This window comes from Salminus brasiliensis, chromosome 15, assembly GCF_030463535.1.
Source record: "Salminus brasiliensis chromosome 15, fSalBra1.hap2, whole genome shotgun sequence".
Classification (NCBI taxonomy): domain Eukaryota; kingdom Metazoa; phylum Chordata; class Actinopteri; order Characiformes; family Bryconidae; genus Salminus; species Salminus brasiliensis.
The window spans coordinates 32,714,714-32,730,769 of NC_132892.1; the positions used below are offsets into that span (position 1 = coordinate 32,714,714).

A 16,056-nucleotide genomic window follows, 5' to 3' on the forward strand; every position below is an offset into this window, starting at 1 on the left:
TGTTCTCTGTTTGTTAGACTGTTAGACTTTCTGGTGGCTACGCTTCCTCCCTGCTCAGTTTGAGTCTACGGAGGAAGTTGGTGGTGGCCGCTGTCAGCAGACTCTGAAAAATAAAAAGTGCCAAAATGCGAATTGAAGAAAAAGCATATGTAGCCCTGGGAAGATTAACACACAGAAATCTCAAACAGAGATTTTCACCTGTTATGTAGAGTTGATGGGAGACTCCCCCAAGATACATTTTCCGAAGTGTAAAAGGATGGTGTAGCAGCAGAAGTGGTAACAGAATTTTTAGAGCGCAAAAAGTTACATTTCAGAGGTGTTTACTTTACTACTTCAGCTCTGGTTCTAGCTTCTCGTTTTCTTTCTTCTTTTGGCATCCACAACCTTTTCCCAAAAACGACCCTTACTGGCAGAATGACGCCCCCTCTTTAAAAGGCTCTCACCTGTCCCTAAGTCCTGGCAAACCTTTTGGTTGGTGGTCTGCCAGGACTTGCAGGGTTGTTGTCTAATCCTGCATTCTTATTTTCCCATGATGTTCTCCTTGCTTATGCACGTGGATTATCTTGTACAGGACCTCCTCCTGAACAAAATAAAGGACTTGCACTTAATGGCTTTTTTCACTGTTTTGAGTTGCCCTTTGAGTCTGCAGGGATTTCTCAGTTGTTCTGATTTCACAACTTGCAACTAAACCTTTTCTACCCTTTCTGCACTTTGCTTTGCAGACGTCCTGCACGTTCAAGCGTCTCTTGTTATGCTGTAGATCTTCAAAGTGCAGCTGTTCAGTAAGCAATGACCACAGTTTCCTGTAAGCCAGTTTACAGAGTGTAAAGCTGTATGCAGGGACTGGTACAGTCAATGGTGACACAACGCTACACTATTGGGCTCAGACTCGGCTCATATTTGTTTTCTAAGTGGAAAACTCTCTCTCTGTCTCTGCCCCTCTCTCTCTCTCTCTCTCTCTCTCTCTCTCTCTCTCTCTCTGTGGTCAGGACAGTGGGTTGATCTGTCTGTTTCCCACGATGTTACTACATTCAGAGAAGTGGGTTTGAGTTAATCAGCATTAGTCACTTCAAAATTCACATTTATGCCTTTGCAGACTAGCCAGCTAGGTCATTCTCTCCGCCTCTAAACCAAGATGTCTAGCAGATGGCTAGCTTAATGTCAATGTGCAATTACATTAAATCTGGCTGATTAATTAGCTAGCTACCTAGCAATCACTCCAGTTCTCAGCCAAGTTACAGCACCCAACATGTTTACACCCGTTTTTAATAGGGACTTAATAGGGACACTGCTCACTGGTCTAAGCATTAACTGAGCAACTATGACAGCAGGTTTGTTTGTTTTTATTGGCTAATGGTTTGGTGTGGGGGTTCAGGGGTTCTGCAGTGGTTGAAATGAGTGTGGATCTAGTCTAGATGAAAGCCCAGGGCAGAATTTCACCCTCACTAGAATAGTGTAGTAAGGAAACACAGAATGGCACAGTTGTTCTCACATCACTATTATCTAATTATTCAAAATGAACTATTAAATTAACCATTAAAATTATGCAAATGTTTCTATAATTGAAAACTTTCTATAATTGAATAGATATTACATCTTGTTAATAAAATCTTAATTGAAACATTTAAAATTTCAAAGTTCTAAATCATTGTTTGGGATTAAATTCCTGTGAAACTACATCAAGATATAATTACTGAAGAAGGTTGAATTAAATAATAAAGTTAAACTACTGGTTTTAATCATCTTCAGAATGATGCACTAATAGTGTGGGTTTTAAATGATTAATCTTCAGAAGGTATTTTAAAGTAAAGGTTTACATTGTGGTTAATCAGTGAAGCCTAACTGGCACTGACACTGGGCAGCAAATTTCTCTCTAGAATCCCTTGATAGACTTGAGATTTAATTTTACCCTGCACAGATTCAAGACACCCTGTGCCAGATGCAGCAACGCAGCCCCAGAACATCACAGAGCCTCCTCCATGTTTCATAGTAGGGACAGAATTATTTTCTTGATATGCTTCATTTTTCCATTTGTGAACAAAGAGCTGATGTGCCTTGGCAAAAAGTTCAATTTTTGTCTCATCTGTCCATAGGACATTCTCCCAGAAGCTTTGGGGCTCGTCAACATGTAGTTTGGCAAATTCCAGTCTTTTTTTTATTTTTTTTTAAACAATGGTCATCTCCACTTTGGCTTGAACAACGATGGATGGTGCGATATGACACTGATGTTCCTTGAGCTTGAAGTTCACCTTTAATCTCTTTAGAAGTTTTTTTGGGCTCTTTTATTACCATTCGTATTATCCATCTCCACACCATGTCACCAAACAGCACAGTGACTACCTTTAGCCCTATATAAAGGCCCACTGACTTATTACAAGATTGTAGACACCTGTGATGCTAATTAGTGGACACACCTTAATTTAACATGTCCCTTTGGTCACATTATTGTCAGGGGTACCAATTTTTGTCCAGGCCTGTTTAATGAGTTTACTTTTTAAAATAATTTTGTTGAAGTCAAAATCAATGTTGGATTTTCATTGGTTAATTTTCATAGAATTTCTATTTATTATTACTTTTGTCAGATTTAAGTTATTTCTGTGACCATTGTGGGTTTTTCTTTCATTAGCCGAGGGGTACCTACAAATTTGGCCATGTGTGTATATATATTGATTTTAACAGTGATACTTTCATACATTTTTAACATGAAGTCTAGTAATCTAGTCATCTAGTAAGCTGCTAAGATTGTGTTTGATGTGAGGATTGTTCTGATGGGTAGAACTGGATCAGGAAAGAGTGCAACTGGAAACACCATCCTGGGCAGAAAGGCTTTTGGGAAGGGCTTAATTCCTTAATTAACACACCCAGGACTACTATAGTGTGTAGACGACAGGACAGTCTGGTAGGAAGTAAGGATCCTTCTGAGTTTAAATAGTGTCTGTAGCTCTGTTTCCCTGGACCTCACATGTTCTTTCTTGTAATATGTTCTTTTATATCATTATATAACACATTTTATCCACTAAAGGATGAATGAATGAAGTAGCAAAGTCCTGATCACCCATGGAGACAAACATGGAAAATTCAAAAAGAAGGATTTCAGTTTTGGCTTGGAGCAGTTGTGGAGGACGATATCACATCTTCAACAATGAGGAGCAAGAAGACGACACTCAAATCACACAGTTTCATAGAAAGAGAATAGAAGAGAAATGTTCACTGTTATAAATGCTATAAAACTTGATGGTCCAACAGGCCTTGCAGGGTTGTTAGGGGTTCAGTTGTAACTGTATTAATGGACTCATTGGAAAGTCCAATAATTTGGAAATGCACAGAATGGACAAAAGTATTGGGACACCTGTTTATTCATGGTTTCATCTGAAATCAAGGATATTAAAAAGAGTTGGTCCTGCTTTTGTTGGAGTAACTGTCTCTACTGTTCAGAGAAGAAGACTTACTACTAGATTTTGGAAGAGCATTGCTGTGAGGATTTGATCGCATTTAGCAACAAGAGTGTTAGTGGGGGGAGGATGTGGGATGACCACCACCCCACTTCATCCCTCCTCCCCAAATCATGTTATATCCAGTAGGTTTGACTGAACAACAACAATTCAAACATCTACAGTCTATCACAAACTGACATAAACATACAAAATAATAAAAGATAAATAAAACAAACAAAAGATGTATGTTTTATGAACTGTTGGTAGGACACCAAACAACCTAAAATCCAAAGATAATGATTTCATATTTAACTGAGTCAGACAAGAAGCAGGAAAGCTACAGGAAAGTTAGCCACCAATCCCTGTGTTGCTAAGAGCACAGTTATTTCATTCTTTAATAACAATACTTACAATACAATACATTTGATAAAAATACAATCATTATCATTGCCGTTATGGTTGCATGTGCAGTAAGAGAACTTGTACTAACTAAAGCTCCTGGTTAAGTAAAGTTCAGTTATGCAGTAAATAATGTTAATAATGGAAACCTTACTGTAAAACATTACTTTTGGACTTTTCATGCTTGTGTAAACTAACAATAATATAAATGAAGATAAATACTACAGAATTTGTTTATGCTAAAGACTGACGTAATGAGGGAGTGTCTACTTTACTTCCTTGTTACGAGCGACATCAGTAGCAGCATCTGAACATTCAGGTATTTTCATATTTTTATATTTTCATATATAAATATGGGCTAAATAAATAAGAGAAATTATTGTATAACCAGTTTCTTTCACTTTTTTATATGAAATCAACTTCATTGGTTTGATGCAGTAGTTTGCTGTAGCAGCTCAGTTTTGATGCCTCTTCATTCTATGTTATTTATTGCAGATTTATCCAGAGTTTGTTGGAACTGCAGTCTTTCAAGTGGGTTAAAAAGTAGACATAAGCTTGAGGATTCCTTTGGAAACATTGGCCCTCTGGAAACAACCAGCCCTCTGTTGGAAAAAACTATGTCCATGATCTATTTTATCTCAGCAAAATGAAACTACTCTGTTTAACTGTGGTCCAGTTTAACAGGTTTCATCATTTGTTCTTCATTCAAAAGGATCACTACCAATGACATTAAAACTATGCAATAGGCCCTATATTATAACACTAGTATATAAAAACAATCTAATAACAATAGTATATAATATAATAACACTAGTCTATGCATCTCTTCTATTTCAGACGATCAAGAAGTAACAAAGTTTTTGCAACCCAAACCCCCCATGCAAAGCTGGTTGTACAGACTGTTTACAGGGTGAGATGGCACTGTTTTCAAAGCAAATAAGGGTGTTTAGTGGCAAAGCAGGTTTTAGTGCCACTTCAGTAAGTGTTGGCTCCTTTTTTCCATTTGGACTAAATTATGAAATGTTGAGGTTAGGTTAATGTGCTTTGTAATATTAATCACAATATCACAGTATCAAATCTAGAACTATCCCTCACATGCTAAACAGTATATTCGTAAATATGTGTGTGATTTGTTTCAGTCAAAATACATGATGTCAACAATTATCACAATTATCTGTCATGTTTGAAGGGGCAGGAAAAAACATAATTTTGAACTGGGACATTGACAATAGAATAGTCAGGGAAGCAGACAGGTGAATGGACCAGAAATGAGACAAGAGACTTAATAATAGGTTGGACAGGAGACTGACTGGGGGACTAGACAGAAGACTGGACAGTATCCTGGACTGGAGATGGGACGGGGAACTGATAGTCTGGGATATTTTCTGATTTTTGTAGACTACATAAAGTGTGGTTGCAGAAATTAGTATCCATATATGACATAATGCTCAGTATTTATCTTGATAACTATTTTCTTTGTCACATCACATAAAAAAGTTATAATTTAAGCTCTTGTTATTTCCATTTTCCAGTTGGGAGCCTCAGATTAGGGCAGAGCTCAGCCCCTGCACATTGGAGCGCATTGTCTGTGTATGAGCTCCCCGTTAAGGCCAACAGAGGGAGACCATACACCAGTTTCAGATGAACAAAGCTGGACAGCTGTACTGAAGCTTTACTGAAAGAGTGGTGAGAGAAAAAAAGATTGGACTGATTAGATTAAAAATGGCATCCTCAATTCCTTCAGGTAATTTGAATACACAATATACATATATAAATATACATAATATGATGAGGGAGTACAAACAGTTCTTACATGCAGATCACAGTCCTTCTGCTTTCCACACAGTCTCAGATGACCTGAGGATGATGCTGTTGGGTAACGCTGGTGTCGGAAAGAGTGCTGCTGCTAATGCTATATTAGGAGGAGAGACTTTCAGAGAGACCGAAACCACAGAGTGTGAGATCCAGAGAGGACGAGTGGACGGCAGAAACATCTCAGTCATCGACACTCCAGGGATCAACAGCACAACCCTCAGTTCAGAAGAGCTGAAGACTAAAATGTGGAGATGCCTCTCACTGTCTGCTCCTGGTCCTCATGTGTTCCTGCTGGTGATCAGAGTAGGAAGGTTTAAAGAAGATGTGAGGAACACTGTGAAGTGGATTCTGGAGAACCTTGGAGAAGAAGCTCTGAAGTTCACCATGGTGCTCTTCACTGAAAGAGAGACAATGACCAGCTCACAATGGAAGACGTTTTCTGAGGAAACAAATGTTCAAGAATTAAGGAATCAGTTTGGAGGTAGACATGCTGTGATAAACAGTAAGAGAGAGATTTACCCTTCCCAAATAACCAAACTGCTGGAGAAGATTGATGAAATGGTCAAGCAGAACAACACTAGAGGACAACACTACACAAATAAAATAGCTGAGGTGACCCAAAAAAGGAAATCAGAGGAAGCAGAAAGACGTGAAGTGGAAAAGAAGAGAACAGAGAGAGACAGTCAGAAACATGAGCAGGAGAGAGAGCTTCAAGAAGAGAGGAGGGAAAGAAGGCAAGAGGACTCTAGAAGTCAGCAGGACAGAAGAGGACAGGGGCAGGAGGGAGAGATGCAAGAACTGGAGTGGAAAAGAAAGGAGGAAGGTCAAGAAGGAAGAGACAAGGACAAGAAACCAGAGAACATAAATAAAACAGTGGGAGAAGAAATGGGATGTATCCTAGATGAACAAACACTTCGGGTAACAATGTTCAAGACTGGACAAGATGTTCAAGATGAGGGGACAGTCGAAGATGAAGTGAAGGGAAAACTTGTCAGGGAGGAAGAGGCATGTAGGTATTCAACTAAGGCAATCACAGGGAACGAGAGACTCAGACGAGATCTCGAGAGACACAAGAAGAGTCGAAGGGAGAGGGAAAGAAGCAAATGGGAGCTTGAACTGTCGCCAGTGGAAGGAGTTCCTGACACAGGTGAGTCTAAGAATGTCCTATTGATGTGTGGTTACTGCCTGGTCTAGAGTCAGTCTACAAAAAATGACAGTGGGCCTGTTCTCCTGACCCACCACCAGCCAATAGGGAAACACCGGACACCAATGGAGGTAAATCGGTTAATCAGGTAATCAGGTTTATTAAAGGTTTTACATGCAAGATGTTCAACGTGGCTTTAGGGACACACATGTGCCAAACACACAACAATACACAACTATCTGTGTCCAAAATAAAATAAATGGAATTAAAAATTGTTAACTGTCTCGCCCTCTGTCTCTTCTGCTGCCTCCATAGACTCGACAAACTCCTATTCCCAGAATCCCTCTGTGACTCTGATATCTCCACCAATCATGAACAGTCCTACTTAGTTCTAATCAGTATCATCTGTTCCATATCAGTTATTTTGTACTTAAACTCCTCTGATTGTTTGTGTGTCACTTGTGTGTAAAATATTGCCAACCTGCTGCATACTGAATGGCCCCTCGTGTATTGCTTCTTGTGTATGACCCTGTGTACCATTCTCATCTTCCTTGGACTGCCCATTGGATTGGTTTGTTTTCTGTGTTTTATCTTTCTGGCTTGTCATTTTGGCTACTCTTCTGGTTGTGCCCTTGTGTGTTACACTGGCTATGGTTTTTGCTGTTATTTGCTCTGACCATTTATAAACTGCCTGGTCTTATTACTTAAACCTGAAGTATCGTTGTACACCTGCGAGCGTCTGGTTGGCGTGCCCAGCACAACATTAACATCGTTTTTTGTTGAAAGCTTAAACAACTCTCATTCAGGTAACCATCACTGTCCACATACTTCTATGTGTGCTTTACACTGGAATGAATATTAAGCAATATATCCACTAGAGGGCGTTTCAGAGTCAAATGTCTGACAGTGGTCGTCTTCAACGTTTCTAAGTTCAGCCATGTTCAGCTCCTCCTCTGCTGCGTTCTCTCTACACTGGCTTCCTGTAGCTGCTGCCCAGGTCATCAGATTCAGACCCCTGACTCTGGCCTACAAAGCCAAGACTGAACCAGCCAGTCCCTCCGTACTTGATGGCGATGGTCAAAAGCCAATATGCACCAAGAACCCTTCCAGCTTCAAGTACGGCTCGGCTCAACCCGCCATCCTTTAAGATCCATGGAAGCGTCCAGACTTTTTTTCTGTCCTGCACCAAAGTGGTGGAAAGTATTCTGGGAAGAGGAGGGTCTTCAGTCTGGGTTTGAGGACAGTGAGTGTTGGGCTGTTCGGACACCCAGGGGAAGTTCGTTCCACCACTTTGGTACAGGACAGAAAAAAGTCTGGACGCTCGTCTTCCGTGGATCTTAAAGGATGGCGGGTCGAGCCGAGCCGTACTTGAAGCTGGAAGGGCTCTGCAGATCAGGCTTTTGACCATCGCCATCAAGTATGTCAGGGTTTTTGAATCTGCTACAGGAAGCCAGTGAAGAGAGAACGCAGCAGAGGAGTGACATGGCTGAACTTAGAAACTTAAAGACCTGTATTCAAATTTATAATTGAGCCATCTGCACAAGGAATGACCGCAAGTAGACAAGTAACGTACTTTACTGTATTATTTACCATTTCATAACTTTTTGTTGTTCCCAGTGTACCACTATTAACCCCTTAACACTCCGAGGCCCATTACACATTAAGGTGTTTTATATATATGTAGAAAATCAGCTGTGGCTCATTTCAAGACTTATTGTGACTGCTCATAAGCCTCTGTATTTGCAGCACGCCCTGCAAAGGCTCCAGTGGTTCTTGTATAAGGCTTTTGACAATGAGTGTGGATTCTACCTGCCTGGGTTCTACCTGACTCCTACCTGCCCTGACATTTAGTATTGCATTTCCCCCAATAACCCCCCTCTGTATATGCAGCCCTCCTGTAACTGTTCATTACAATAGTTCTGTCATTTACATAATGCTGAGAAACTGGTTCAGGATGTCAGTTTGTGAGTGTGAAGAAATGTGTTGTTCAGGAGCTTTTACAGTAACATTCTCCCTGTCTTTTGTTTTTCAGTGTCTGACGTGAGGATTGTTATGGTGGGTGAACCTGGATCAGGAAAGAGTGCAACTGGAAACACCATCCTGGGCAGAGAGGCTTTTGGGAAGGACTTAATTAACGCACCCAGAACTGCCACAATATGTAGACGACAGGGCGGTCTGGTGGGCAGTAAATTCGTTACTGTGATCGACACCAAGGGGATTAGCTCATCTTGGATTTATTACAGTATTCCACCTGTTTTAGCTCCTTCTGAGTTTGAACAGTGTCTGCAGCTTTGTTTCCCCGGACCTCACGTGTTCTTGCTTGTAATTCATGATTTTTCAGAGGCCTATCAAGCATTTAACATAAAGTATCATTTTGGAGACGAGTTTCTGAAGTATAGCATAGTGCTGATCACCCATGGAGACAAACGTGGACAATTCGAAAAGAAGGACTTCAGTTTTGGCCTGGAGCAGCTTGTGGACAGCTGTGGAGGACGATATCACATCTTCAACAATGAGGAGCAGGAAGACCGCACTCAGGTCACACAGCTGCTGGAGAAGATAGAGACCTTGGTGCAGAGGAACCGAGGAACATATTACACTACAGAGATGTTCCAGGAAATCCAGATAAAGAGAATAAAGGAAGAGAGTTGTGCTGTGTCATAAATGTTATTAATTGAGCCATATGTGCTTACTGAAACTGAACCTGACAGTCTGACTTAAAAAGTCTGTCATATTATTATGAGCTGATATTTACTTTGGCTAATTGGACCCTCTGTATACACTACATCAACAGCTTAAGATACGAAGGCCCTATATTCACACACCATGCTACACCCTGGGCCCTTCTGATCCACAACTTCTGACTATCCCTTTCAGCACAAAGTCTCGAAATCAAAGCTCAACCAGCAATGATGTGGCAGACAGTAGATCAAGATCAAATCAATACCATAAAAGTTGGAGTAACTGTCTCTACTGTCCAGGGAAGCAGGCATTCTACTATATTGTAAAGGAACATTACTGGGAGGATTTGATTGCATTCAGCGATGGCAGTGTTAGTGATGTCAGGATGTTGGATGATCACCACCCCACCTCATCCCTAACTCTCCAGCTATTTTATTGGCAGTACTTCTTCTCTACAGGACTAGACAGGCTGCGGGTGTGCATTTTCACATCTGTGTCAGAAAGTGCAAGCACCTTGCTACCACTAACAATGGACATGGCTGTACCCTCTGAGGGCTTCTTATCACATATACCTGCCAAATCAACTGATTATCCCTCCATGTGTCACACTAACATTTCAGTCACCTGCTTCTGAACATACAACACAACACCATAACAGAAAGAGGAACATATTTTACAAGATACTCAGCCAAAAATTATTTTAAAGTGCCAAGAGCAAAAAACAACGGTAGAATGGTTATTTGCAGAGCCATTAAAGAATGGAACTCACTGCCTGTGACACTGCTCAAAACTAATGGTAGAATAAGTTTTTAAAAACTAATAAAAAGACACTACCTCACAGATATGGAGAGTCGATGAATCCTTACTGCCAAGTAGAGGGTATGATGAAAGGTGATAAAAATTAAATATTATTTAACCTTACTAATATTTGTATTCTTCTTTATGCAAATATATTCTTATGTGTATGTAGGTCTGTGTGTATATGTAGGTACGTGTATGTATGTGTGTCTTGCTTTGTTTTTTTATTGTTAATTGTTGTGGGATTTTTCTGTTTGTTTGTGTTTGTTTGTTTGTTTGTGTGTTTGCTTGTTTTATGTTTGTCAGACCCCAAAAAGATCCAAATAAAACAATAAACAATACTATACACAATTAGTGATGTTGAGGTGTGGGTGATCAGTCCATTGTTCAGACTACAAATTTTGTTGTTCTAATTGTAAACATGACTTTGATATACTGGGAAAAACCATGTGTTTTTTAAATATTATTTTACTGTGAGTAAAATATGGACTGGAAATATTACAGATGCAAAACAAAATGACCACAGTGGTCTAATAGAGCACTGTCTACAATTCACTATATATATTCACATTGTATATTTATTATTTTATTTTGTTTTAATTTTATTATATTTTTCCGGTAAACAAATTATACCATAATGTACATGCAGTGCATTTGGGCAGCTGCAGTCCACTCTTTGTGAATCTCCCCCACATTTTTGAATGGGTTTTGTTTCAAAATCCTTTCCAGGGTGCGCTTATCCCTATTGCTTGTGCACTTTTTTCTACCACATCTTTTCCTTCCTTTGCCTCTCTATTAATGTGCTTGGACACAGAGCTCTGTGAACAGCCAGCCTCTTTAGCAATGACCTTTTGTGTCTTGCCCAGCTTGTGCAAGGTGTCAATGGTTTTGGACAACTGTCAAGTCTTCCCCATGATTGTGTAGCCAACAGAACTAGACTGAGAGACCATTTAAAGGCCTTTGCAGGTGTTTTGAGTTTATTAGCTGATTAGAGTGTGGCACCAGGTGTCTTCAATATTGAACCTTTTCACAATATTCTAATTTTCTGAGATACTGAATTTGAGGTTTTTATTAGTTGTCAGTTATAACCCTCAAAATTAAAATAAATAAACACTTGAAATATACCAGTCTGTGTGTAATGAATGAATATAATATACAAGTTTCACTTTTTGAATAGAATTACTGAAATAAATCAACTTATAAAGACTACAGAATTTGTTTATGCTAGACTGACGTAATGAGGGAGTGTCTACTTCACTTCCTCATTATCAGCGACAAGTAAAGGCAACATCAGTAGCAGCTTCTGAACATTCAGGTATTTTCATATTTTTAATTAGTTATCTTCTAGCGATTTTATCTGTGACACACTGGCAACATCATCAGTATAAGCTTGTTATTAAAACAGCAACAATCTCAATAGTCAATCTGGCTTTTTTGTCAAAAACCTGTAAATATTTAATTAAATATGGACTAAAAAAATAACAGAAATTATTGTATAACCAGTTTCTTTCACTTTTTATATGAAATCAACTTCCTTGGTTTGCTGCAGTAGTTTGCCTTAGCAGCTCAGTTTTGATGCATCTTCATTCTATGTTAAACTCTGAAATATAAAGTAATTTATTGTAGATTTATCCAGAGTTTGTTGGGACTGCAGTCTTTCAAGTGGGTTAAAAAGTAGACATAAGCTTGATGATTCCTTTGGAAACATTGGAAACCAGCCCTCTGTTGGAAAAAACAATGTCCATTATATTTTATCTCAGCACAATGAAACTACTCTGTTTACCTGTGGGCCAGTTTAACAGGTTTCATCATTTGTTCTTCATTCAAAATGAACACTACCAGTGACAGTAAACGTATGCAATAGGCCATAATAAATAACACTAGTCTAACTATGCATGTATCTTCTATTTTAGAGGATTAAAAAGTAACAAACATTCAAAGGTGTTTTTGCAACCCAAACCCCCCATGCAAGGCTGGTTGTACAGACTGTTTACAGGATGAGATGGCACTGTTTTCAAAGCAAATAAGGGTGTTTAGTGGCAAAGCAGGTTTTAGTGCCACTTCAGTAAGTGTTGGCTCCTTTTTTCCATTTGGACTAAATTATGAAATGTTGAGGTTAGGTTAATGTGCTTTGTAATATTAATCACAATATCACAGTATCAAATCTAGAACTATCCCTCACATGCTAAACAGTATATTCATAATTGTGTGTGTGTGTGTGTCCCATTTGTTTCAGTCAAAACACAATGTCTACAATCATCACAATTATCTGGCATGTTTGAAGGGGCAGGAAAACCCATCATTTGGAACTGGGACATTGACAATAGAATAGTCAGGGAAGCAGACAGGTGAATGGACCAGAAATGATACAAGAGAATTGATAATAGGTTGGACAGGAGACTGAATGGGGGACTAGACAGAAGACTGTCCAGTATGGCCTCGACTGAAGACTGGATTTTTGTAGCTTAAGTAAAGTGTGGTTGCAGAAATTAGTATCCATATATGACATAATGCTCAGTAGATATCTTGAGAAAATCTTGAAAATTAAAATATTACAGTAAAAATTTACAGATACCACATTTTTTGTCACATCACATAAAAAATATATGATTTAAGCTTGTATTATTTCCTTTTTCCAGTTGGGAGCCTCAGGTTAGGACAGAGCTCTACATGTGTATTACATGTGTATAAGCTCCCCATTGAGGCCAACAGAGGGAGGCCATACACCAGTTTCAGATGAACAAAGCTGGACAGCTGTACTGAAGCTTTACTGAAAGAGTGGTGAGAGAAAAAAAGATTGGATTGATTAGATTAAAAATGGCATCCTCAATTCCCTCAGGTAATTTGAATACACAATGTACATATATAAATATACATAATATGATGAGGGGGTAAAAACAGTTCTTACATGCAGATCACAGTCCTTCTGCTTTCCACACAGTCTCAGATGACCTGAGGATGGTGCTGTTGGGTAACGCTGGTGTCGGAAAGAGTGCTGCTGCTAATGCTATATTAGGAGGAGAGACTTTCAGAGAGACTGAAACCACAGAGTGTGAGATCCAGAGAGGACGAGTGGACGGCAGAAATGTCTCAGTCATTGACACTCCAGGAATCAACAGCACAACCCTCAGTTCAGAAGAGCTGAAGACTGAAGTGAGGAGATGCCTCTCACTGTCTGCTCCTGGTCCTCATGTGTTCCTGCTGGTGATCAGAGTAGGAAGGTTTAAAGAAGATGTAAGGAACACTGTGAAGTGGATTCTGGAGAACTTTGGAGAAGAAGCTCTGAAGTTCTCCATCGTGCTCTTCACTGGTAGAGAGAAAATGACCAGCTCACAATGGAAGACGTTTTCTGAGCACACAAATGTTCAAGACTTGAACAATCAGTTTGGAGGTAGACATGCTGTGATAAACAGTAAGCGGGAGATTAATCTTGCCCAAATAACCAAATTGCTGGAGAAGATTGATGAAATGGTCAAGCAGAACAACACTAGAGGACAACACTACACAAATAAAATAGCTGAGGTGACCCAAAAAAGGAAATCAGAGGACGCAGAAAGACGAAAATTGGAAAAGAAGAGAACAGAGAGAGACAGTCAGAAACATGAGCAGGAGAGAGAGCTTCAAGAAGAGAGGAGGGAAGGAAGACAAGAGGACTCTAGAAGTCAGCAGGACAGAAGAGGACAGGGGCAGGAGGGAGATATGCAAGAACTGGAGTGGAAAAGAAAGGAGGAAGGTCAAGAAGGAAGAGACAAGGACAAGACACCAGAGAACATAAATAAAACTATTATGTTCAAGACTGTAGATGGTAGTGTACCAGAAATTAAGGAAGGGAAGACCGTGGAAGATGAAGTGAAAGGGAAACCTGACAGCAAAGAGCCATTTAGGTTTCCAACTAAAGCAATCAGAGAGAATGAGAGACTCAGACAAGATCTCAAAAGACAAGAGGAAAGTCGAAGGGAGAGGGAACGAAGGAAATGGGAGCATGAACGGGAAACAATCGAAGGAGTTCCTGATACAGGTGAGTCTATTAGTGACCTATTAATGTCATTAACGCCACGAACTGGTATAACCTGGTCTGGGGTCAGTCAGCAGAAAATGGGATGGGCTTCCTTGACCTACTGCCAGTTCAAACAACGGGCATGATGATGAAAATGAACCAGCCTGGTGTATTTAAGGTTTTACAAAGTCCTACACAAGATGTTTACTACTGTGAAAAATGTATCTTCGGGGACAAGCACATGCCAAAATAATGAACAAAACAGCTGAGAGGCATGATATTCCTAAGACTAAACTGCAGAGTAAAACTGCAGAGTAAAACAAAAGATAAACAAAAGGCAAACAAGATTGAACCTCTTTCCACATCCTCAGTCAATGGACCGGTTAAATATTTTTAAACTTGATCTAAATATTCCTTCACAGGAGATACTGTATGACAAGCGTATTATTATTAGAGAAATAACAAAACAAGTGATGATTGACTTATAATGTAAAATGTTTCTAGTATGGGGTGTCCAATCTACTCCCTGAAGAACCTGTGGTTGTAGTTTTTTACTTCAGCAAAGCACACATGAACAACTAAATACAAATAATAAATAATCAGGCATGATTCAGATTTTATGGATTGAAAATCTGTAGCAAGTAAATATTTATGGACAGGGTTTATGGAGGCCTTGGCTTCATCAGAAGTCATTTGAAAAAGTTTTCCAAAACATTGGCTATTAAAAAGGATAAAAAATGCTAGCCATCCACCTACAACACAGCACATAAATTAAAGATATGTATAGAATGCCGACAGTGTGATTTTGAGCGTGTATGTCCAATAGCCATAACATATAAAATATGAATTATGAACTTCTAAATTATTGCCATATTAAAAGCTAAAAATACACTAATAATTGTAATTGAGCTTAAACAATCCTCACTCAATTCCTTTTTTATTTGATCTGCTCCTTCAAATAAACAATCATACACTGAATTCTGTTAAACACAATGTTGACATTTATTCTTGTTAAGGTGTGAGTGTTATTTGTTAGTTTGTGCAATAACTTTGTTTCTGCGTTCTGCTTCTCAGTGTCTGATGTGAGGATTGTTCTGATGGGTAGAACTGAATCAGGAAAGAGTGCAACTGGAAACACCATCCTGGGCAGAGAGGCTTTCGGGAAGGGCTTAATTAATGCACCCAGGACTGCCACAGTGTGTAGACGACAGGATGGTCTGGTGGGAAGTAAATCCATTACTGTGATCGACACCAAAGCAAATCCACCTGTTTTGGCTCCTTCTGAGTTTGAACAGTGTCTGCAGCTCTGTTTTCCTGGACCTCACGTGTTCTTGCTTGTAATACGTGATTTGTCAGAGGCCTATGGAGCATTTAACCTAAAGGATGATTTTGGGGAGGAGTTTCTAAAGCGCAGCATAGTCCTGATCACCCATGGAGACAACTGTGAAATAGTCGACAAAAAGGACTTTCGTCCAACCTTGGAGCAGCTTGTGGACAGCTGTGGAGGACGATATCACATCTTAAACAATGATGAGCAAGAAAACCACACTCAGGTCACACAGCTGCTGGAGAAGATAGAGACCATGATGAAGAAGAATGGAGGGACACACTACTCTAAGGAGATGTTTCAAGAGGCCCAGAGAAAGAGACTGGAAAAACAGCTCAGAATGGAAGAACAGCTTAGAAAGAGAGTGGAAGAAGAGCTTCGAATGGAAGAACAGCTTAGAAAGAGAATGGAAGAACAGCTTCGAATGGAACAACAGAGTAGTAGTTGTTCTGTGTCATAA

At 39.5% G+C, this 16,056-nt stretch overlaps 2 protein-coding genes across 2 annotated transcripts; both read left to right on the forward strand.

Annotated features, from left to right (window-relative positions):
- Positions 1–5,621: 5,621 nt before the first annotated feature.
- On the forward strand, positions 5,622–9,456 carry LOC140535552 (GTPase IMAP family member 8-like). Its single transcript, XM_072656951.1, has 2 exons — positions 5,622–6,795; positions 8,825–9,456. Exons 1-2 carry the CDS (start codon positions 5,622–5,624, stop codon positions 9,454–9,456), a joined length of 1,806 nt encoding a protein of 601 aa, XP_072513052.1.
- Positions 9,457–13,089: 3,633 nt separating this feature from the next.
- Positions 13,090–16,056, forward strand: LOC140535553 (GTPase IMAP family member 8-like). The gene is made up of 3 exons (XM_072656952.1): positions 13,090–13,111; positions 13,214–14,290; positions 15,344–16,056. Exons 1-3 carry the CDS (start codon positions 13,090–13,092, stop codon positions 16,054–16,056), a joined length of 1,812 nt encoding a protein of 603 aa, XP_072513053.1.

Coding starts and splice junctions, on each gene's coding strand:
- LOC140535552 (XM_072656951.1), top strand. CDS start 5,622: ATGAGGGAGTACAAACAGTTCTTACATGCAGATCACAGTCCTTCTGCT. Junction 6,796..8,824: donor GGAAGGAGTTCCTGACACAG/GTGAGTCTAAGA, acceptor TTTGTTTTTCAG/TGTCTGACGTGAGGATTGTT.
- LOC140535553 (XM_072656952.1), top strand. CDS start 13,090: ATGGCATCCTCAATTCCCTCAG. Junction 13,112..13,213: donor GGCATCCTCAATTCCCTCAG/GTAATTTGAATA, acceptor CTTTCCACACAG/TCTCAGATGACCTGAGGATG. Junction 14,291..15,343: donor CGAAGGAGTTCCTGATACAG/GTGAGTCTATTA, acceptor TCTGCTTCTCAG/TGTCTGATGTGAGGATTGTT.